At 38.9% G+C, this 22,701-nt stretch overlaps 1 protein-coding gene across 1 annotated transcript; it reads right to left on the bottom strand.

Annotated features, from left to right (window-relative positions):
- Positions 1 to 11,253: 11,253 nt before the first annotated feature.
- Positions 11,254 to 22,701, bottom strand: fam89a (family with sequence similarity 89 member A). Its single transcript, XM_061900950.1, has 2 exons — positions 22,257 to 22,701; positions 11,254 to 14,827 (listed from the first exon to the last, which is right to left on the bottom strand). The coding sequence occupies exons 1-2, from the start codon at positions 22,503 to 22,505 to the stop codon at positions 14,534 to 14,536; spliced, it is 543 nt and encodes a 180-aa protein (XP_061756934.1). The 5' UTR covers positions 22,506 to 22,701; the 3' UTR covers positions 11,254 to 14,533.

The raw sequence follows: 22,701 nt of genomic DNA, 5'->3' as shown, positions 1-22,701 counted from the left end.
TTTCATTCAAATCTTTCTTTCCTTTCCTGAGACACCAATGTGAGCAAAAGATTTTATTTGTTCAATTTCTTGGAAAATGTTGACATGTTTATGCCCCCCAAAAATGTCCAGAACATGGATACACCAGGTTTATCTACAGCAGGGGTCACCAACGCGGTGCCCACGGGCACCAGGTAGCCCGTAAGGACCAGATGAGTCGCCCGCTGGCCTTTTGTAAAAATAGCTCAAATAGCAGCACTTACCAGTGAGCTGCCTCTATTCTTTAAATTGTATTTATTTACTAGCAAGCTGGTCTCGCTTTGCTGGACATTTTTAATTCTAAGAGAGACAAAACTCAAATAGAATTTGAAAATCCAAGAAAATATTTTAAAGACTTGGTCTTCACTTTTTTAAATAAATTCATTTATTTTTTTTACTTTACTTCTTATAACTTCAGAAAGACAATTTTAGAGAAAAAAATACAACCTTAAAAATCATTTTAGGATTTTTAAACACACATATACAGTATACCCTTTTACATTCCTTCTTCTTCTTTCCTGACAATTTAAATCAATGTTCAAGTAAATTTATTTTCTTTATTGTAAAGAATAATAAATGCATTTTTATTTAATTCTTCATTTTAGCTTCTGTTTTTTCGACGAATAATATTTGGGAAATATTTCTTCAACCTTATTATGATTAAAATTCAAAAACATTATTGTGGCAAATCTAAAAAATCTGTAGAATCAAATTTAAATCTTATTTCAAAGTCTTTTGAATTTCCTTTAACATTTTTGTTCTGGAAAATCTAGAAGAAATAATGATTTGTCTTTGTTAGAAATATAGCTTGGTCCAATTTGTTATATATTCTAACAAAGTGCAGATTGGATTTTTACCTATTTAAAACATGTCATCAAATATATATATATTTTGTAAGAAGTCATTAAGATGATCAGTGTTTCCACAAAGATAAATATAATGAATCATTAAGAATAACATAGAGTTTAAGGTAAATTGAGCAATTTGGCTGTTTTTGGCAACTTATTTAAGTGTGTATCAAACTGGTAGCCCTTCGCATTAATCAGTATACCATTAATTGATTAACGTGGACCCCGACTTAAACAAGTTGAAAAACGTATTCGGGTGTTACCACTTAGTGGTCAATTGTACGGAATATGTACTGAACTGTGCAATCTACCAATAAAAGTATCAATCAATCAATCAAAGTACCCAAGAAGTAGCTCTTGGTTTCAAAAAGGTCGGTGACCCCTGATCTACACAATCATGCAATGCTTCCCACCATTTTCAAGATGTGCTATCTGGATCATACCTTAATCCAATTTCATTTAGAGAAAATCTTTTTTTTTTTTTTGCTCATCACTCACAATCCTTATGTGAAACATGAACACGCATATATTTTTTCTGTGCATTCTAATTAGTGAAAAACTGATTGCAGAGGCAGCCAACAAGTCATCTATTACACCTATAAAACCCCCCAAAACATAAAAATGACGCAAACACTTCTATTTACATTCTGTGGCCTGCATATACACCAAGCTATTGGTATTGTGAGAGCTAATTCCAAGGAACTACTTTTCTGGCGTAGTGACACATCACCTTGCTCACAGAGGTAAGATCGCTATGGAGCAGCTGCTGCTGCTGCTAAAAGGTTAATGCTCAGCTCTAAGTTATGTCTCTTACCTGTATATTAGAAATCAGTGGATACTGGCGATACCGATCATCATTTGTCCCAAAACAGTCGTTGGTGGCCCTCAAACACAGAACATGCTCCCAAAGTTGCTGCTGTTGTTGACGGAAGTAGTGGTTTGTTGCTGAGCATTCTGTGAAATCAATGCAACTAGGAAATGATTTTAAATCAGCAAATGTGTAAATATTACATGTTATAATCAATGTGCCTGTTAAAGCATAACACACTTACACCATGTATATAAACTTTGGCGGAGGTTTTTAGATGTTTTTTTTAGAGTGCTTTGTAGGTAAAATAGGTCAATCCCCATGACCTGCATTCATTTTAGGCCGCCTCTTGCTAGCATTTTTTCTAATATTTTTTTAATGCACGGAAACACGTGTTTTTGTTTCACATACAGTAAAGATTGTAGATGATGTGCAAAAATAGTCAAATTCCCAATTCATTCAAGTGATATGTTTTTTGTGTCTTCTCATTGTTCTGTATTTAACACTGGGTATCCTAATTTTGGCACAAAAAAGTAATCATTTATTTTGAATAGCGCTTTTTCTCAAGTGACTCAAAGCGCTTTCATTGTAAAATCCATTATCTACATTTAGACCTGTGTGGGCGGCCCTGGGAGCAGGTCGGTAAAGTGTCTTGCCCAAGGACACAACGGCGGAGACTAAGATGGCAGAAGCAGGGATCAAACGTGGAACCCTCGAGTTACTTGCACGGCTGCTCTACCAACCGAGTCACACCACCCCAAATGGGAAACTGAGGGGATGTAAACATTCCCCAGAATGTAGAAAGTGTCAGCAGCACAAACCATCTAGGGGGTATAGCTCGGTTGGTAGAGCGGCCGTGCCAGCCATTTGAGGGTTCCAGGTTCGATCCCCGCTCCCGCCATCCTAGTCACTGCCGTTGTGTCCTTGGGCAAGACACTTTACCCGCCTGCTCCCAGTGCCAACCCACACTGGTTTAAATGTAACTTAGATATTGGGTTTCACAATGTAAAAGTGCTTTGAGTCACTAGAGAAAAGCGCTATATAAATATAATTCACTTCATTCACTATGTGAGGAATGAGGGGGAGACTTTCCTTGCAAGTCTTTGCAGGAGTCACATTGTTGTTAACATGTCGGATGAAAAACAGGATTCCTTACGAGCAAAAAGTATGTGTGTGCATCTGGAACTACTTTAGGAGTGTGAGCGTCTTGTTAACGGTGTTGTTCTTTTGAGTCACTTTTGCACACACAATTTTAACACGGGCCTACTTGCATTTTTGCAGATATGATATTGCTCTCTTTTGGTCTTCAGTTTAGTAGGTTCACTTGTAAGCATCAAAGTAAAAACCAAATATTATGCATCACTTCCAAAATAATTTGCATATGTTTTAATATAAATTTCTATTACTGACAACCAAAAGGTTTCAGTTAACTTAAGACGTGTAATGTTTTTATTGACAAGTGCCTTTAATCCTCCTATGAAGTGAAACAGCTTTACAAATGAAAGGCAAAAGTGGTATTGCTAAGTGTCACAGTTTCAAATGTGTGATGGAGTAAATTATGTTTCAAAAACATAAATAATTGAAAATAAATTGATGCTATGATAATGGCATAGAATGGCATCATCTCTTAACCAGCAGGAGGCACCAGTTGGGGTTTCTGTTGCTAAAAACACACAAGATGGCATGTTTTTTTTATATTTAGGTTATATATATATATATATATATATATATATATATATATATATATATATATATATATATATTTAAGTTATATATCTATATCTATTTAAGTCGTATATACATATATATATATATATATATATAGTTTTTTAAATAAGTGTTCCACACTCTCTTTGAGGTAGTTTTTGAAACTTTACAAGCAGCCAACTTTGACCCAGACTAAAACAAAATTAATTTTAAAAATCATATAATAACTTTAATTTCATAATGTATATGCATTCACACACAACCTGATGTTATTTACAAAACATTTTTCAAGACGCAAGTGGTTTTTAAAAAAAAGAAATTGTCATTGCCTCTGAAATTTTTAGATACTTTTTTGAGGGATGTTCATGTACTTTTAAGTAAAGGATCGGGGGGGCCAATTTGACTTTTTTTTTTTTTTTTTGCACAATACAAACTAAAAACATACATTCTCTTTTTTTTCCACAATAAAAACTAAAAACATACTTTCTATTTAAAATAAAACATTGTGTTAGCGTTGAGTTATAATTGACAAAGCGTATTATCATTAGTATTACAATTTGAGCACCTGGGGATAGGTTGATTGGCAACACTAAATGGTCCCTAGTGTGTGAATGTGAGTGTGAATGTTGTCCGTCTATCTGTGTTGGCCCTGCGATGAGGTGGAGACTTGTCTAGGGTGTACCCCGCCTTCCGCCCGATTGTAGCTGAGATAGGCGCCAGCGCACCCCGCGACCCCAAAAGGGAATAAGCGGTAGAAATGGATGGATGGACTTTTTTTTATTCTTCCATTTTTATTGTTTTTTTTGTGTGCTTTTATTTTGACAATATGCTGCCAGTCAACAAAACTTGAGCTCCAGGCCACACTTTGGACACCTCTGTGTGGAGTTTGCATGTTCTCCCTGTGACTGAGTGGGTTCCCTCTGGTCACTCCGTCTTCCTCCCACCTCCAAAAAACATGCACCTAGGGATAGGTTGATTGGCAACACTAAATTATCCCTACTGTGTGAATGTGAGTGTGAATGTTGTCTGTGTTGGCCCTGCGATGAGGTGGCGACTTGTCCACGTGTACGCCGCCTTCCGCCCGAATGCAGCTGAGATAGGCCACAGCACCCACCGAAACCCCATAAAGGACAAGCGATAGAAAATGGATGGATGGATGTTGCAGATGATGCTTTAGCAAACAGCGCCCTCAAGTGGTTTAACAAAATAATGAAAGGTTTGCAATCGACACAATGTTGCCCCAGTAGTGGAAGTAGTGGAATAACAGGACAATGAGCAATGCATGGCATTAAGACACTATATAACGATTACATGAAATACATTTAACATAAACATGTGTTATCAAATTTAGAAAAATAACTACCACACCAAAGAGAAATGTGCCTTGGAAGATTTCAAACGAGTGACACAGTGATTGCCTTTCGTGCGTGTAGTTGCAGGCTCGTAAATACTCGTGCACACGTGTGGAATGTTTTTGTTAATAAATGTCCTTATAGCCTGGGAGGACCTGTTCCTGCCTCACCCCATAGTCCTCTCTCTTTTCGGGCCGCAGGCATTTTGTCATTGGAGAGCCAAACAATGTAAAGCAGCTGAGCGGTTAGGAATGCGCTCTGTGACCGAAGAGCAGCAGGTTTGATCCCCAAGCTGTTGTTGGACAGGATGCGTAGCCTGAATTAACACATTATTACATCCGCACAGCTCTTACATTGGATTTAAATAGAAACAAAAGCAAGAAACGAAGTTGGATGAGTGTTTGACAGTCTCGGAGCAAATATTTGAAGCTCTGCGAGAGTGCTGGTCCATTACTGCGGCCTGCATGCAGCAGTTTAATCCGCTAAATCAGATTACTGCAACAGCAGCTCAGCCATTTATCAGGTCGGGAACACAAGTGCAGCTAACTGGTGAACAAACAGGATAACTAATGCATTTATCAGCACAACCAATTGGTTTTATAGATAAAACATTGAGTATACGAATACCAGAAAAACAAAAGTGGTATTTGATTTAAAATGTATTATTAAAAAACTTGACACCAAATTGAACAATAGGCCAATAAAATAAAATACCATCAGGAACAGCGATGTAGTAGTTTCTGTTGCTGGGCAGAATTCAAGAAAAGCCATAATAACTGACTCATCGGGCATGAAATACAATGTTAACTAGCAGCAACAGTGGCGCTGTGAGTTCTGTTGCTGGGCAGAATTAATTGGGCATGAAATAAAATGTTAGAATTTCAAAGATTAAAAAAAACCCAAAACTGAACCATTAGCCAATAAAATCAAATGTTGGCGAACTATACCTGCTCAGTGGCAAATGGGACCCATTGCCCCCCTGCTTGGCACTCAGCATCAATGGTTGGAATTGGGGGTTAAATCACCAAAAATTATTCCGGAGCGTGGCTACCGCTGATGCCCACTGCTCCCTTCACCACCCAGGGGGGTGAACATGGGGTTGGGTCAAATTCAGAGCGTAATTTCACCACACCTAGTGTGTGGGTGACTATCGTTGGGACTTTAACTAACAGAAAAAGTAGGGTTTTCATTTCGGTTGCCGGGCAGAACTCAGCGAGCTCCATAATAGCAGAATGCTAAGCCATGAAATAGAATGTAAGCTAGCTAACAGAACTGTGACGTAGTCATTTCAGTTGTTAGGCTGAATTCAACGGAATCCATAATAACTGACTCAACGAGCATAAAATAAAATGTTGGCAATGTAGTTAGCCAATTAGACTTAATTGGGCATTAAAAAAAGTTAGCATGAACAACAGGCATACTTGCCAACCTTGAGACCTCTGATTTCAGGAGGTGGGGGGTTGGGGGTGGGGGGCATGCTCGGGTGTGGGGCGGAGGCGTGGTTGGGGCGGGGGGCGTGGTTAAAAGGGGAGAAGTACAATTCGCCAACTCGAGTATTTCATATATATTTCTTTTATATATTTATAAATATATATATGTATGAAATACTTGACTTTCAGTGAATTCTAGCTATATCATTTATTTTATTATATATAAATAAATAAAAGAAATAGTTGAATTTCTGACAGCACCTATCAAATACACAGTAGTAAAACCACAGTTGTACTTACTGTACTGTGCTTGCTGGTTACTAAAAAAAAAAACCACAACACTTACCTTTCACTATTTGAGAAACCTTTGTTCTGCCATTTGCGTATTGGCGAGCAATCTCCGAATCCAGGAACATATCCTTCACGGATTTGTTGTAGACATCCGCAAATGAGAACAGGATGTTGCTTCCAGCTATCAGCATAGCCATCTTTGTCTCAGCATAAGTTACACCATCGGGTCTCCATTTTGCGAGGTGGCTCATAATACTGGGTTGTGAACAATTCTGCGCTGCGGACGCTTTGTGCTTCGCTGACTGTTCATGGCTGAGTATATCCGTTCGGCCGCCTTGTTCAATTGAGAAGTCTGTTCTACAAAATTTCCAGGCAACATACACCTTCCCCTTTGAACTCTCCTGGATAAACTGAAATTCTTGTTTCCAATCGTTCTGGAACTTGCAAGCGTATTTCTTCATTTTGCTCATCGACGGTGTAATATATTGGGTTGGAGTCAATAACCAGGCGACGTGATGAAGTTCCGTCTCTTTACTGTGGACATCAGAACAGACTCCCTAATGCATGTTCCTTGACTGCACTTAAATGTAGAATATATGTAGAATATATTTACATTCTATTCTATTCTATGTACAGTAGATGGCAGTAATGTCCTGTTTAAGAGGGTCACAACATTGCTGAGTCAGGTTCTCATGGAGCTGGAGGGGGCGTGGCCTCTAGCTCCGCCTGAATTTCGGGAGATTTTCGGGAGAAAATTTGTCCCGGGAGGTTTTCGGGAAAGGCGCTGAATTTCGGGAGTCTCCCGGAAAATCCGGGAGGGTTGGCAAGTATGACAACAGGCAGATGAAATTAGTTTCCTCCGCCGGGTGGCGGGGCTCTCCCTTAGAGATAGGGTGAGCTCTGCCACCTGGGGGGAGCTCAAACTAAAGCCGCTGCTCCTCCACATTGAGAGGAGCCAGGTGAGGTGGTTCGGCCATCTGGTCAGGATGCCGCCCGAACGCCTCCCTAAGGAGGTGTTTAGGGCACGTCCGACCGGTAGGAGGCCACGGGGAAGAGCCAGGACACGTTGGGAAGACTATGTCTCCTGGCTGGCCTGGGAACGCCTCAGGATCCCCCTGGTAGAGCTGGATGAAGTGGCTGGATGGAGGAAAGTCTGGGCTTCCCTGCTTAGGCTGCTGCCCCCGTGACCTGACCTCGGATAAGCGGAAGAGGATAGATGGATGGATGGATGGATGAATAACAGGGTAGTAATTTCTGTTGCTAGGCAAAATTCGAAATGCTCCATAAAAACAGAACCATATGCCAATAAAATAGAATAAATAGTAGCTAACTAAAGGAACAGTGGCACAGTAACTTCTGTTGCTAGGCAGAATTCAAATCAATCCTTAATAACTGAATCAACGGGTATTAAATAAAATGGTAGCTAGCTACTGTGTAGTCATTTCTGTTGCTAGGGATAATTTAACTGAATTGTAATATTATTGTTAAAATATTTGTAAAATTACAAAACAATTCTATGAAACAGGTTGTTGTTGTTTTTTATTATTTAAATACTATATGTATTAGGATTAACCTATTCTACAAAATCAATGCTATTACAATAATGTGACAATCTTATTAATTAAATTTGGCCATAATTGGAATAAATATAAATACAGCACCATATATTTGATCTGCCCTCCTTGCTCAAAAATAGACAAGGAAAGCACATAAATACTCAGAAAAGGATGGGTTGCATGGTACTAATAGTAATTATTGATATCATAAAAGCATTGTGGTCAACATTCAACGGGGTTTGGGCCAAGGCAATCCCTGCAGAGCCAGAGAGAGTGATACACCTTGGCTTTGCTCTCGCAGTTAAGATTACGTTAATCTGCTCTAATCTGATGACGGACTCGCACGCACGCTGCACAAATATCACCAGTCACTAAAAAAAAAAGCCTTGGGTTGCATTTATAAATTGCATCTCCTGGCAGTATGACACAAAGATGGTGGAACGTTGGCAAAACGGGGCGTGTTTTGTGTATTGACCTATTTGTGGAGCCTTCACAATCATCAATACTAAGTAGAAGACGAGCCCCCCTGCTGAGAGAAGCCGCAGCTTCAAAGCCTCTGCGCCCAGCCCACATGCAGATTGGTGCATTTAAATGCAAGGCAGCTTGCCACGCGCTCACGGAATAGGAATTAGAGAGTAGTAGGCCAGATATGAAGGAGGTGCTTATGGAGGTTTGAGGGATGCTTCCTTTTTTAATCACTATTTATTGTCTGTGCAGTCACTTCCAGATACAAGTATTCAATACCAATTAACATCTTAAATGCTTATTATAGTTGTAGCATACTTGCAGCCCTTTCTAATATTCTCAACCTTTATTAAATACTGTACACAAAATGACGCAGTGTATATTGTTCAATTATGAAATACCAAGGCGCATTGGTGAGGTCTCACACTGATATCGGTTGAGAAGGCCCTGGCTCTCAGTCTTCATTTTAATGTATCCCAAAGGTGTTATTTTGGGTTTAAGTCAGGACTCTGTGCAGGCCAGTCAAGTTCATCCACACCGGACTCTGTCATCCATGTCTTTATGGACCTTGCTTTGTGCACTGGTGCAAAGTAATGTTGGAAGAAGAACGGGCCTGCTCCAAACTGTTCCCACAACGTTGGGAGCATGGAATTGTCCAAAATGTTTTGGTATCATGAGGCATTCAAAGTTCCTTTCACTGGAACTAAGAGGCCAAACCCAACTCCTGAAAAACAACCTCACACCACAATTCCTCCTCCACCAAATTTCACACTCTGCACAATGCAGTCCGAAATGTAGCGTTCTCCTGGCATCCTCCAAATCATGACTCCTCCATCAGATTGCCAGATGGAAAAAAGCGATTCATCACTCCAGAGAAGGCGTATCTACTGCTGTACAGTCCAGTGAGGACGTGCTTCACACCACTGCATCCCACGCTTTGCATTGGACTTGGTGATGTATTGCTTAGATGTAGCTGCTCGGCCATGGAAACCCATTTCATGAAGCTCTCTGCATATGGGCTAAATGGAAGGTCACATTAATTTTGGAGCTCTATAGCAACTGACTGTGCAAAAAGTCGGAGACCTCTTTGCACTATTTGCTTCAGCATCTGCTGACCCCTCTCTGTCAGTTTACGTGGCCTACCACTTAGTGGCTGAGTTGCTGTTGTTCCCAAACTCTTCCATTTTTGTATAATAAAGCAGACAGTTGACTTTGAAATATTCATGGGCGAGGAAATTTCACGACTGGATTTGTTGCACAGGTGGCATCCTATGACAGTTCTACGCTGGAAATCACTAAGATCGGCCCATTCTTTCACAAATGTTTGTAGAAACAGTCTCCATGCCGAAGTGATTGATTGTATACACTTGTGGCCGGGCCAAGTGATTAGGACACCTGATTCTCATCATTTGGATGAGCGGCCAAATACTTTGGCAATATAGTGTCTATCCAGTAGTAACTATACGGTATCACCAACCCCAAATTAAGCTTTCTGCAGATCTAGAACCGAAATGTCTAAAATGTGGCTCAGTCATTTTTTGTTGGCCTCTAAGGTTGACCGGATACCATATAAATTTGGCCAATAAGAGAGCTTTAATACTATCTTCATTTCGTGACTTTTACATTGACAAATGAACGACCACATTGTCAAACGGTAAGTGTTTGAGTCACCAATCATGGCTTCCATTGTAGCAAATAAAGTATGTTTTTTACAAGTCACATTATCATTGGAGGGTGAGAAGTAGCTGAACATTCTACACTACACGACACACCATATGAGGATACAAAAAGTCATGCTAACCAGTAACCACTAAGATAAAGCTCTTAATGTAAACAAGGGTGGGCGGATTAATACTACAGTGATCAGTTGGATATTTTTAATTATCACAAAATGTTTTGGGACATTTTTTGTTAGTTTACAAACTCGGGCAAAAGGTTTCTGGATACAGGAGGACCTGAAGGGCAAACACGAAATGATTTAAATCAGCAGCAATAGTAGTTTTGGGTTTGCTATTATACACTATTAACTTGATTTCGCTCAAATAATTCAATTTCAATATTTAATTGATATTGCTACACCTGTATCCTCTGTTTGTCTGATTAATTTTTTTTTTCAAAAATGTGAAGAATCAGTATCAACAGTGGTATCACCACCTGTAAGTATTTGGTATTGGATTGATTCCCACATTTGTAGTATCACCCGAAACTAATGTTAAGTAGCCGAGCAAGAGAAGAATAAGTGATTGTTGTATTTATACCAAAGTGTAAATAGACCCATGTTACAACAGAAAGTAACCACATATCAGTAAATTTACCAAGTATATTAATAATAGTTTTGAAGAAACAATACAACCAGCAATTACACAATGTTATTGCATAACCTAGCAAATAAAAAGCATTTGTAAACTGTTTTGAAATGTTTTTATTATTTATATGCCACATAACGTATTATTACATATATTACTATCGTGATGTAGATTTTAGGCCATATTGCCAATTCCTACTTGATACGATTGACTAATCGAAACAAAAGGTTTGTTGTTAAACATATGGTATGTTTTCTTTAAAAACAAAAAAGAAAAGGGCATCTTTTCATTTTTCTAAATGTGAGACAATTTATATATGAACACATTTTGCTTTTGGTTGACGGCTTGCCATTAACAGTGTAAAAGTTGGGTCTTCCGTTCAAATATTAATTTTGATGTGTCAATTTCAATTTGTCTGGTAAACTGTGAGCCCTTTGTGCAAGAAACAATAAAAAACAAAATACCTGCAAAATATGTATGGTACTCATTTAATTGTCAGCAGCAGTGTGGTTGTATTTTTTTTTTTTTTTACAGAAAAATAAACAACGCTGCTTGTAATATTTTGTTATGCAACACAGGAATTCAAATTCATTGTGCATCAATGACTTAATGCATGATTAATATTTTGCAAACCGCCGATATGCGACGTTAAGACATTTCATTTGTCTGCTCACAAAATGCTACAATCCAGGTGTGGAGTATATTTGCTACGCAGGTGATATTGTGCGCTAAAAGTCAACTAATTCTCTATTTCATTTAATTTTCAAAACTGATCAATAAAACAGATGCATTGAGAAATTCACAATAATGAGCGTTTTCTGGCACCCACGCCGCTCACTGAAAGCCAACACACTGCCCTCTGCTGGTGTGGAGGATGACTTTTAGCCTATTTCTACACATAAACTTAAAAATGTCATAGAAAATTGTTTGTTCTGAACCAGCAAAGTGTTGGCGTGGCTATGACAGCCCCATGGCTTTGTGGTCTACATAGATCTGAAGGAGATGTGTTGATTGCATTGACAATGTAGCTGTTTAACATTAAAACTCATACAACAACAATAATGCCAAACATTATTTGTAGATGGTCACTTATTCAAAAACATTTCACATTTATGATTTATTTGATACACAGATGATCACATACTTTTTGTTGATATGAGCAAGTGCTAACATGTTAACATTTAATCACTTGTGCTGTATGTTTACTTATTTTTCAGCCATATTGCAAGAATGCAGTGTTTCACACAGGACTGCCATCTATCTGTGGGTTGTGATCGTGGGGGGCCACGCTAGAGGGGACGTCATCAAATTTGTATAACGTGAAAATAATTGGTATGGATGCATGAGACAAAACGTGAGCAAAAAATTATTTTACAAAGTCAAATTTACTTTCTTGTATTACTTTTTTTGTTTTTAATCACAAGCAAGTCACCTGTTGTCACCAGTCACTTAAAAAAAAAAACTGACTATGTCGGGGTTGGAATGCTCGCTAAATATAACATCAACGTATCAAAACTGACCCCTCCTGCTATGTCTTCTTATTCTCAGCAGACCAGGGGAAAGATTGCACTGCGGCAGAGCACCCTTATTCATTAATGTCGTTTTTGGGAGGGTAATACCTTACGCACACCAAAACAGGCTACACAGTAAATCTTACAAGCTTCAATGTGTACATTCTGGTCTTTTATTTGTTGAACTACATTAATGTTTTTGTCCCTCATGTTGCACCAAAGGAATTTACAAAAAAATGCTCGCAAGTGTTTTGTAAAAAGTCAGTAGCTTGTGATATGTCCTCATAGTTCTTTAGTCACCTGATGGTTTGCAAAGGCACTGATAGTGAAAACATCCAATGAGAGTCTCTTATTATTATCATTATTTCCTCCGTCAGGAGGTTATGTATTTGCTGGGGTTCTTCAGTTAGCAACAATAGTAAAAAATGTACGGGCTCATTTTCATGAAACTTTCAGGGAATGTCAACATGTCATTTGATTGTAGGGGTGATCTGGATCACTGTCTGGATTCAGGATTGTTTTAAAGGATTCTTTACAATCGGGCACTTTTCTATTTACTAATTTTCATTGTGATCTTTGTTTGAACTACATACCTGCTGTAATTTGATGACACTGAAAAAAAAGTATTCTTTACAGTACAAGAAAAAGTCCATTAAGTGTCAGACAAAAGATTCAGTAATACATCAGTGATGGTGTCATTCATTACGAATTTTCTACAGTAATTCACTTGAGTGTTATTTTGATATGATTTATACACATTTAACATATTTTTGGAAGCATAATTCATTTTGTGGTTTCGCGCTGCTCTCCAGTCCAGTATGGGTCGTTATAATCGACAAACACTTCATTAGGTACACCAAAAAACAATTCGAAAGCTTTTTAAAAAAAAAATCAAAAGCTAATTGGATAAGTTGCACATTTACAGACCTTGTAGCCCATAGGGAAGCTTCTAGAGTTTTCCAATGCATTTCAATATGAAAGCCCGATTTGGGATGCTTTGGTGAATTACAGTTTAAAAAATAAATACAAATAATAACCGATACAAAATTATAGATATACATTCCATTTCTGTCACAGGCTTAGATCTCAATTACTGTTACAACCCCGCAAATATTTTAGCTCAACCCAAATAAAACTGTGACCTGTGTTCCACAAACAAAAAATTTCGGACTAATGACTGAAGCCAACATTGATCAGGTATACCTAATGAAGTATCCAGTAGGAATACATTACGATTTCAAATCATATTTTTTAGACCATCTTTTGTAAGTCAGTGGCAAGCGTTTGAACGTAAACAAAACAAGCGTTAATTAACATGAACTAAAGGCACGGCAAAACCCTCTAGTGAAAATGTTCAAGACGGCGTGGAGACATTCTTTTTTTTTTTTTACATTTCCAGAAATAGCTGTGGAGGAATTTTAGGTGGTCGGCATGTACGATAAATTTCATGCTGAGCGTTTCTTTGGTCACGTAAACAGACAAAATAAATTGAAGGGAGGAAGACAAAGAGCTGGTAATTCAGGTGCTAACAGTGCGCCCGAACAAGTAAAAACGGTGCTAGTATGACATCTGTTGACGTAAGAGAGGTAAGAAAAAGACCCTGTAATCACCTGCACACTGCTAACGTTTTCATCTGTTTTGCTACAGTTTGCTAGCTTGCCAGTTTACGGCTACTTTCAAGGATGTATACTGTGTTTTAAGAGTGGGGCTACATTTGAGCAGCTAATTGGTGCTCACGAGTTGACAATAATTTGGAGACAACTTCCGACGTTGTACCAAAAAAAAATCACTACTGTACGACCACCGTTGTCCCGGTTGGTCTGGTAAATAAATTATTTCTTGGCCGCAAACTGTTCCCGATGTTGTAGCCCGACGCTTTCAGAGCAATAGAAGAGCGGATATTTAGTTGCTTATACTATGAAATAAATAATAAAACTTTGATACACTGAGGTGTAAGATGGAAAAACTGCTGGATGAGGCAGCATTTTATAAAAAAAAAGTATATTACTAAATTTTTTTTGAGTAAATAAGTCCAAAAAAAAAGTCCATTGTGAGTGTTTGACGACAATGTTAGCTTCAGGTGATGAAGCCACGCCCCCTGCAAGACCAGTATAAACCAGAGAAGGCGCTTAACTTAGGCTGGACTCACATTCCCATTCAGGATAGTAAAAACATACCAAAGGCTGGCAAAAGTCCTTCTTGCTGCCGTCCAAACAATCATGGGTTCTCGAGAGCAAAGGTTCAAATGTTAACGCGAAACGACTCCCAGCTGTCGTCTTTGCCAACACTTCCTCCATTCTTTGCCGCTCCCGCTGTAGTCATCCCTTCTCCAGACTCTCCCCCCGGTTGGTCGCCTGTGGGCGTGGCGCCCGTGTCCGGGTAGTATTCGTCGTCCTCGTCGAAGTAGCCATTGTCCATCATGCTGAGACTGGAGGCGGCGCTCAGGTCCTGGCAGTTGCCCTTGTACTCTTGGATGGACTCGTGCAGCGACCACAGCTGGCACAGCAGAGACATGTCCTGCTGCCGCAAGCCCACCTAGAGGGGGCAGCCATGAGACCCTAATTAAAGAATGGATGATTGATCACAGAGTTTACCACATGAATGTAATCTCTTTGAGGCATGGGGAGTGGCCTGGGGGATGTAATCATGGAATCGATCATATTTGTTAAGACTAGGTTTTTAGATATACCAAATAAATTATATGAATTTACCTGACAATAAAGGTTTTAATACTATCGTCATATCGTGATAATGCATATTGATGACAAATTGTAGCTGTGTCTCGCAAATTTGACAGCGACAAGCAGTAAGAGAGCTAAAAAAAGTTTTTAGGCCATCTTTACGTTTACCCACTGCACCTCTATGTCGTATGTCAGTAGCCAAGAGAAGCTTTTATAACCGGTTTTGAAAAGGTATTATAATTTTTATGCGTAACAAAATAATATTTTGCAATTACCGATATAAATCGAATTAGGTTTTTCACATCCCTAACAAGTGGATGACCGCAACTTAAACGTAATGTAGCATCTTCACTAGTAGCTAATGTACTTAAGGCAATCCCGCATACTTGCTAGCAAAATAGTGGCTAACTTATCCTACCAACTTTATTTATGAAGCCTTTTAAAAACAACCACAGTTGAAAAACAAAGGGCTGTACACCACAAAGAAATAGAGGTAAAGGACAGACTAAAAAAATAACATTTAAAACAGAAGTAAAGTACACATTGAAAAAGCAGATACAAATTACCCTTAGAACAATTTGTTATATAAAAAGCAGTTAAAACGTTAAAAACAGTTTAAAGTCTCTTGCTGGGTTAAAAGCCAGTGAATAAAAATGGGTTTTAAGAAGGATCAGCAAATAAAAGTGTCTGGGGACGAGGAATAACTAAACATGCTACAATTCACATCGTTGGACGGACGGTGTGCAGTGTATGGCCTAAGACAATACAATAAGCCATGCAAACCGCTAAGCTAGAGCTCTTGCGTGTAAACAAGGGTGGGTGGATCACTACAAATAGACAGTGACTATGATATTATAAATTAACTTTTTTATTTAAGCTGTCAATGTTAAAGCGTTAGCACATGTGATTAATTTAAAAAAATTATCGCGTTACCATAAATGAATGAGGAAATCACAGTGTTAGTTAAGACGGAAAAGCAGCGGACATAGCACAGGAAGTGATCACTTCAAACGCCAGTGCCATCATAGTTAGAGCGATGTGCTTTGCTCCCTTCAAAACAAACTTTGACGGAACTTTAGATGAAACAGGTAATCAATAAGTATTCCAGAAACATGTTTATGGGTGTCTTTATTACATGATCTATTAATATACTGTATCCTACATTGTCACAGAGACTTTCAAAATGTGCACTTAATTCTTACTATACTTACTGTCACCCAGCTTTGAGCAAATCAATTACTTGCAGTTCATCCATCCATCCATCCATTTTCTACCGCTTATTCCCTTTCGGGGTGGCGGGGGGCGCTGGCGCCTATCTCAGCTACAATCGGGCGGAAGGCAGGGTACAGTAAAACATTAAAAAAAAAACGTTCTTATATGACATTCTGACTACCAAATTGCATTTGTATCCCAATATTGAGGTAATTTTTTAAAGCTAATCTTATTTATGCGAGCAAATAATAACCTGTGATTAATCGGATTTTAAAAATGTATATTTTGACGGACCGATATTATAAACATTATACGTATACCATATATTATCACAAAATGTTTTCTCGTGTTTGTTGTTGCTCACAAACATAGTTTTTGCTTATGTTTATTTATTTTGTACTACTGAAAATATTTTGCTCAAAATATTGTATGTAATGAAAGTGAATAAGGAAACAGTTTAAATTTTTTGTCTGATTATTATTGTGATCAAAAATGTTATCATTCAAATATTTTAAGTATAAGTGTTAGCATGACTAATACCAGTCTGTCACTACTTTGTATCAAATTGATACCCAAATTTAAAGTACCCACCAAAACTTTAGTATTGAAACCAGAGAAGAACATAATACATTTTAAATTGAACAAAAGTGTACATAGAACCATGTTACAACAGAAAGTAACCAGTTAAGAACAGTAAATTGGCAAGGAGATTAAAAGTTTTGAGAAAATAATTTAACCGAAAATGATGCAATATTTTATTGCATATGTCAGCAGCCAAATTAGGAGCCTTTGTAATCTTTTTTGAAATGTTATTGCAGGAGGCTGCAAAATACATCACAATAATGATTTCAGTCAATATTGATCATCTCTAAACAATACTTTTTATGCTATACCTAACTGGTATATCTAATTGCAGAAATGTTTCTGAGCCGGAATGTCTTGTCTTTTTCTTGTCATTGTTTACTTAAAAATAATGACAACGTAATAGGTCTCTCATCATGTCAGTAAAAAATAGGAGGTTGGAAAAAGCTATTGTAATGGATGTTATTAATGTACACAAACATTCTGAAGGTAGAAAAGACACCACAGAAAAGCATTAAATTGTATTCTGCTGCATGACACCCAATGCTGACAATGCACATTGTTTAACCGCAGGGTCACTGCATCCCCTGCATAAACAAGTCACAGACATGCCAGTCAGCATCGGTCAAACAGATGTGGTCGCTTGGTAAACTTGGAAAGGGACTCTCTGACAACTTAAGACTGTAGATGCAAGTGAAAAATACTCAGAGATAAGCCTCGACCTCCAAAAAAGAAATAGGATTTAACAAAGCTTGTGTTCTCGTGGCGAGGAAGAGATTGAATATATGAAGGGAAAAATATCCAAATCCATTGGATATTTTTATAAAGTAAGACACATGCTGAATAAGAAGTGTCGGCATATGTTATATTATTCTTTTATTTTTCCATATTAAACATATTGTGTTGAAGTTTGGGGAAATGTTTATAAAACAAACATAGACCCAATATTTAAACTTCAAAAAAGGGTAATTAGGATACTACACAAAGCGTGCTACTATGAACCTACCAATCCATTATTCATACATTCTAATGTGTTAAAATTTTCAGATACTGTGTTTTTAAAAACAATGGATATTATGTTTCCAGTCAAGAACAACAGCCTTCCAGTTTGTATTCTTAGGTTATTTCAATTAAGAGGAGAAAACTATCATTTACGGGGATATTGATTTTTGAAATATGCAAAGTAGGAACGAATATAAAAAACAAATGTACTTCAGTTTCAGGAGTTAAATGGTGGATGGAACAAGCTCAGTGATGTGTTGAAGACATGTAGTTATTTAAGAAAGCCTTGAAAGGTGAAATAATAAGTATAAAATATTTTAACGATTACTTTCATCCCATTCATTTTTTGAACACTCATGTGACAGGCAATCTAATTTTCAGCGAATGTATAGGATAGGCAAATATAAGCCTTGGCTTCAGCCTATTCCTTTTAGGTCATTATATTTATTTCTGTGTGTGTATGTGTATGATTGTTGATATACATAATCTGTGCTGTTTAATTGATCACACAAAATAGTTGATTATATGACTGAAATAAACTCATTTCATTCATTCGTTCATGATGCCTCTGCAGGCGTCTGGAGCTTGGCATCAAGTGACAGAAGCAGGCTGTTATGATACACTTTGACCAGCACTGAGCAATATGGAATAATAAAATGTGGTCTAATGCTGATACGACAAAATCATGAATGACTGCTGGCAGTGACAGGATTGAAGGAGAGTGTTCTGTTATCATGTCAATCTGCCTTTGTTCACTTTTAAGGCTTGCCAGGTCAAGTTTAAGAGGGTATTTTTTGCAAAAATGAATACACATTCAGGAATCAGGAGAGCAGCAAATCTAATGGAACACAAGCCTGATGTCATGTTGATATATTGACTTTGTAAGATAGCAATATATTCTTGAATAAGATATGAATTAAGAAAATACCATAATATCGATATAATTTATTTCACATTAAAATGATAAAATACCACTTATTTGTTGTGTTTCTTGATCCTCCCCTGCTCCTTCTCAACACCACTAGGCTACTAAACCCCTCCCCTTCTTCCTTCCAAGATGTGCTTGCATGTATAAGAACATCCATTATTAGTTGGTTGTTTACTCTGAGTCATGATTGGTTGAGATTAAGGCAAAACATTAAGACAGGCCAATCAGAGGTAAGATAGGGTGGGTCATGGAAACAGGAAAGGAAATCACAACAGACTTCCCAAATGACGAGAGTTGTAAAATAGAAGATGGAAATTTTAAGCGGGCGATTTATATATTGAAAAAACTAGTGGAAGATGGCAGAGGGATTCTCTTCTTTAGATTTTTCTTTTAGCGATGTAGACGACGTCCAGGAAACTTACAATGCGTCTACATGGCCACATTTGGACCAATCTATGCGTCTGGATAAAACACTCATTTGAGTTGTTTACCATGTAAGCCCAAATCAAAACTGTTCTCGAGTTGCTAAGCCGGGCATATTTCGTAAGAGGAATGCTGCTAAAAATATATGCCGAAGTGAGGAAGATCATAGCCGCACAATTAAAAGTAAAGTCGCTGACCGTGTGTGTGTGTGACAGTCCATTACATCGTCGACTGGGAATTAAAAAGTGCCTGCCTGCAAATGTATTTTTTATCCCAGTTTGATACACTTTGTATTATTTGCACAGCTCTGCTATCTATTTTACGTAGAAATAATATTTCTCTGTTTTATTTATGTTATGTAATTCTGTGCTACTTAAACATTTTATTTGATGTGCTGTTAATACCCATCTTGACCAACTGGATTAATAAAAGTGCCACTGTCTGTTTACAGTAGAGTTGTCGCTCAATTAAATTTCAGTGAATCTCGCTCAAAAATCTTTATATGTATACATTCACTGTAAAATATCTCGAGATATATATCGAATATAGGCAGCACGGTGGAAGAGGGGTTAGTGCGTCTGCCTCACAACAAGAAGGTCATGAGTAGTCCTGGGTTCAATCCCGGGCTCGGGATCTTTCTGTGTGGAGTTTGCATGTCCTCCCCGTGACTGCGTGGGTTCCCTCCGGGTACTCCGGCTTCCTCCCACTTACAAAGACATACTCCTAGGGATAGGTTGATTGGCAACACTAAATTGGCCCAAGTGTGTGAATGTGAGTGTGAATGTTGTCTATCTGTGTTGGCCCTGCGATGAGGTGGCGATTTGTCCAGGGTGTACACCGCCTTCTGCCCAGTTGTAGCTGAGATTGATTGATTGATACTTTTATTAGTAGATTGCACAGTTCAGTACATATTCCGTACAATTGACCACTAAATGGTAACACCCGAATAAGTTTTTCAACTTGTTGAAGTCGGGGTCCACGATAATCAATTCATGGTAGATAGGCACCAGCGCCCCCCGCGAGCCCAAAGGGAATAAGCGGTAGAAAATGGATGGATGGATATCAAATATAGAGTTTAAGTCAAAATATATCAAGATATTATTTTTCGTCCATATCGCCCAGCCCTATGTCGTCAACTAGACCAGTTTTTTCAACCACCTAGTGAGATACAGTCTGGTGTGCCGTGGGAAAATATGTAGTTTCATCTATTTGGGTTAAAAAAATTTTTGCAAACCAGTAATTATAATCCGCAAATAATATGCCGTTGTTAAGTGTCGGTGCTGTCTGGAGTTTGGCTGAGTAACCATGTTATTCTCCTCAATATTAGTAGGTGGAAGCTGGTAGCTAATTGCTTTGTAGATGTCGGGAAGAAGTTGTGTGAGACGACAATGGTTTGTCTTGATCACGATATCCAGACGACAGCGGGAGGCAGGGTGTAGGTAAAAAGGTATCTAATGCTTAAACAAAAAATAAACAAAAAGGTGAGTGCCCCTAAGAAAATACATTAAAGCTTAGGGATGGCTATGTGGAACGAAACTAAAACTGAACTGGCGACAAAGTAAACAAAAACAGAATGCTGGACGACAGCAAAAACTTAAAGCGTGTTGGGCAGAGACGCCGTCCACCAAGTACGTTCGTACATGACATGACAATCATCTATGTCGACACAAAAAAAGATAGCAACAACTTAAATATTATTGATTGCAAAAACAAAGCAGGTGGGGGAATAGCGCTCAAAGGAAGATGAAACTGCAGCAGGAAAAGCCACCAAAATAGGAGCGCAAGACAAAAACAAAAACACTACACACGGGAAAACATTAAAAAACTCAAAATAAGTCATGGCGTGATGTGACATATCGTGACAGTAGACTTACTTTGAGACAAGAGCTATAGTGATGCTTTTTTTGATTGATTGTTTTAAAAATGTATAAGTAGATTGCACAGTACTGTATATATTCCATACAATTGACCAGAGTATCGGTGACAAAGGGCAGCCTTGGCGGAGTCCAACCCTCACTGGGAATGTGTCCGACTTACTGCCGGCAATGTGGACCAAGCTCTGACACTGATCGTACAGGGAGCGGACCTGAGGTCATGACCGAAAGGATAAGAAATGAGTTCCCTCCGCCGGGTGGCGGGGCTCTCCCTTAGAGATAGGGTGAGAAGCTCTGCCATCCAAGAGGAGCTCAAAGTAAAGCCGCTGCTCCTCCACATCGAGAGGAACCAGATGAGGTGGCTCGGGCATCTAGTCAGGATGTCACCCGAACGCCTCCCTAGGGAGGTGTTTAGGGCACGTCCAACCGGTAGGAAGCCACGGGGAAGACCCAGGACACGTTGGGAAGACTATGTCTCTCGGCTGGTCTGGCAACGCCTCGGGATACGCCGGGAAGAGCTGGGCGAAGTGGCTGTGGAGTGGGCAGTCTGGGCTTCCCTGCTTAGGCTGCTGCCCCCGCACCCGACCTCGGATAAGCAGAAGAAGATTGGTGGATGGATGGATGGACAATTGACCAATAAATGGTAAAACCCGAATAAGTTTTTCAACTTGTTTAAGTTGGGGTCCACGTTAATCAATTCATGGTTGGTTATGGTTTTAAGACGTATCCAACAATTGCGACAACGACTTTTTATTGTCTACCGAGTTTCATTTTTTAATGATTTCTGCTGGTGGTGTGCCTTCGGATTTTTTCAATGAAAAAAATGCGACTTAACTCCAAAAAGGTTGAACAACACTGTACTAGACTTCGCTTAAAAATGCAAGTTTGTCATTCAAGCTGCAGAAAAACCAAGAATACATGACGAAATACATACCAAAGTGATTGCTTTCATATATAATGCAGCTCTTTAAAATAATATAGAACAAACCAGGTCAAGTTATTATGAGTGTTGATCAAGGTGAAAATGGCTTGTAATCTTTAAGGTTGATTTATTATTGGCCTTGCAGTGAAAATGAGCCCCGAAAACATTGGAAAGTAGTCATTTGCTTTGATTAAGAGTGTAAAACTGCATATAATAACTTAGCCAAATAAACCACAATGTTATTAATGAAAAATTATGTCGATGTTGGTGTTAGGGAAGAATTATGTGTGGAAAAGTAGGGTGAGAACAAAACGTGTGTTCCTTAACGGGTTCTGGTTACCATCTCTTTCCGCAGGAGAGCCAGGGCGGCGTCGAGGCTGGCTGGCTTGTTGGCGAGAAGGTTGTCGGCGTTGCTCCTGCCTCGGCTCAGGTCGTCCTGGATCATGGTCTTCTTCACGTACATCCTCTCCATGTCCCTCCAGGAGCCGCCGCTGGAGTTGAGCAAGCCGCTCAGGCTCTTGGGCAGCGGCGGCAGACCGTCGATACACGCCATTCCCCCCGCCGTGCCGTTGGCCGACTTCCCGTTCATGGCGACGTGCAGCGGCCGAGCGAGATAGCAGGAAAATGTCACCTCTTGTGACAAAAATACCTTTTTTGAAAAAAAAAAAAAGATCGTCACACAGGAGACGACGAGGAGACGCCTCGAATGAACACGCAGTGTTGAGCAACAGTCTTCTCCTGAGGACACTGGAGACGCCGTATCAAGTCCACCGGAATGGAGGCAA

This window comes from Nerophis ophidion, linkage group LG05, assembly GCF_033978795.1.
Source record: "Nerophis ophidion isolate RoL-2023_Sa linkage group LG05, RoL_Noph_v1.0, whole genome shotgun sequence".
In the NCBI taxonomy this organism is placed as follows: Eukaryota; Metazoa; Chordata; class Actinopteri; order Syngnathiformes; family Syngnathidae; genus Nerophis; species Nerophis ophidion.
This window is presented reverse-complemented; position numbering and strand designations above follow the sequence as displayed.

What these genes read in the sequence shown, in the direction of transcription:
- fam89a (XM_061900950.1), bottom strand. Translation starts at nt 22,505, where the DNA reads ATGAACGGGAAGTCGGCCAACGGCACGGCGGGGGGAATGGCGTGTATC. An exon ending in CTCTCCTGCGGAAAGAGATG is followed by an intron (nt 14,828 to 22,256) that starts GTAACCAGAACC and finishes TGCCCCCTCTAG; the next exon opens with GTGGGCTTGCGGCAGCAGGA.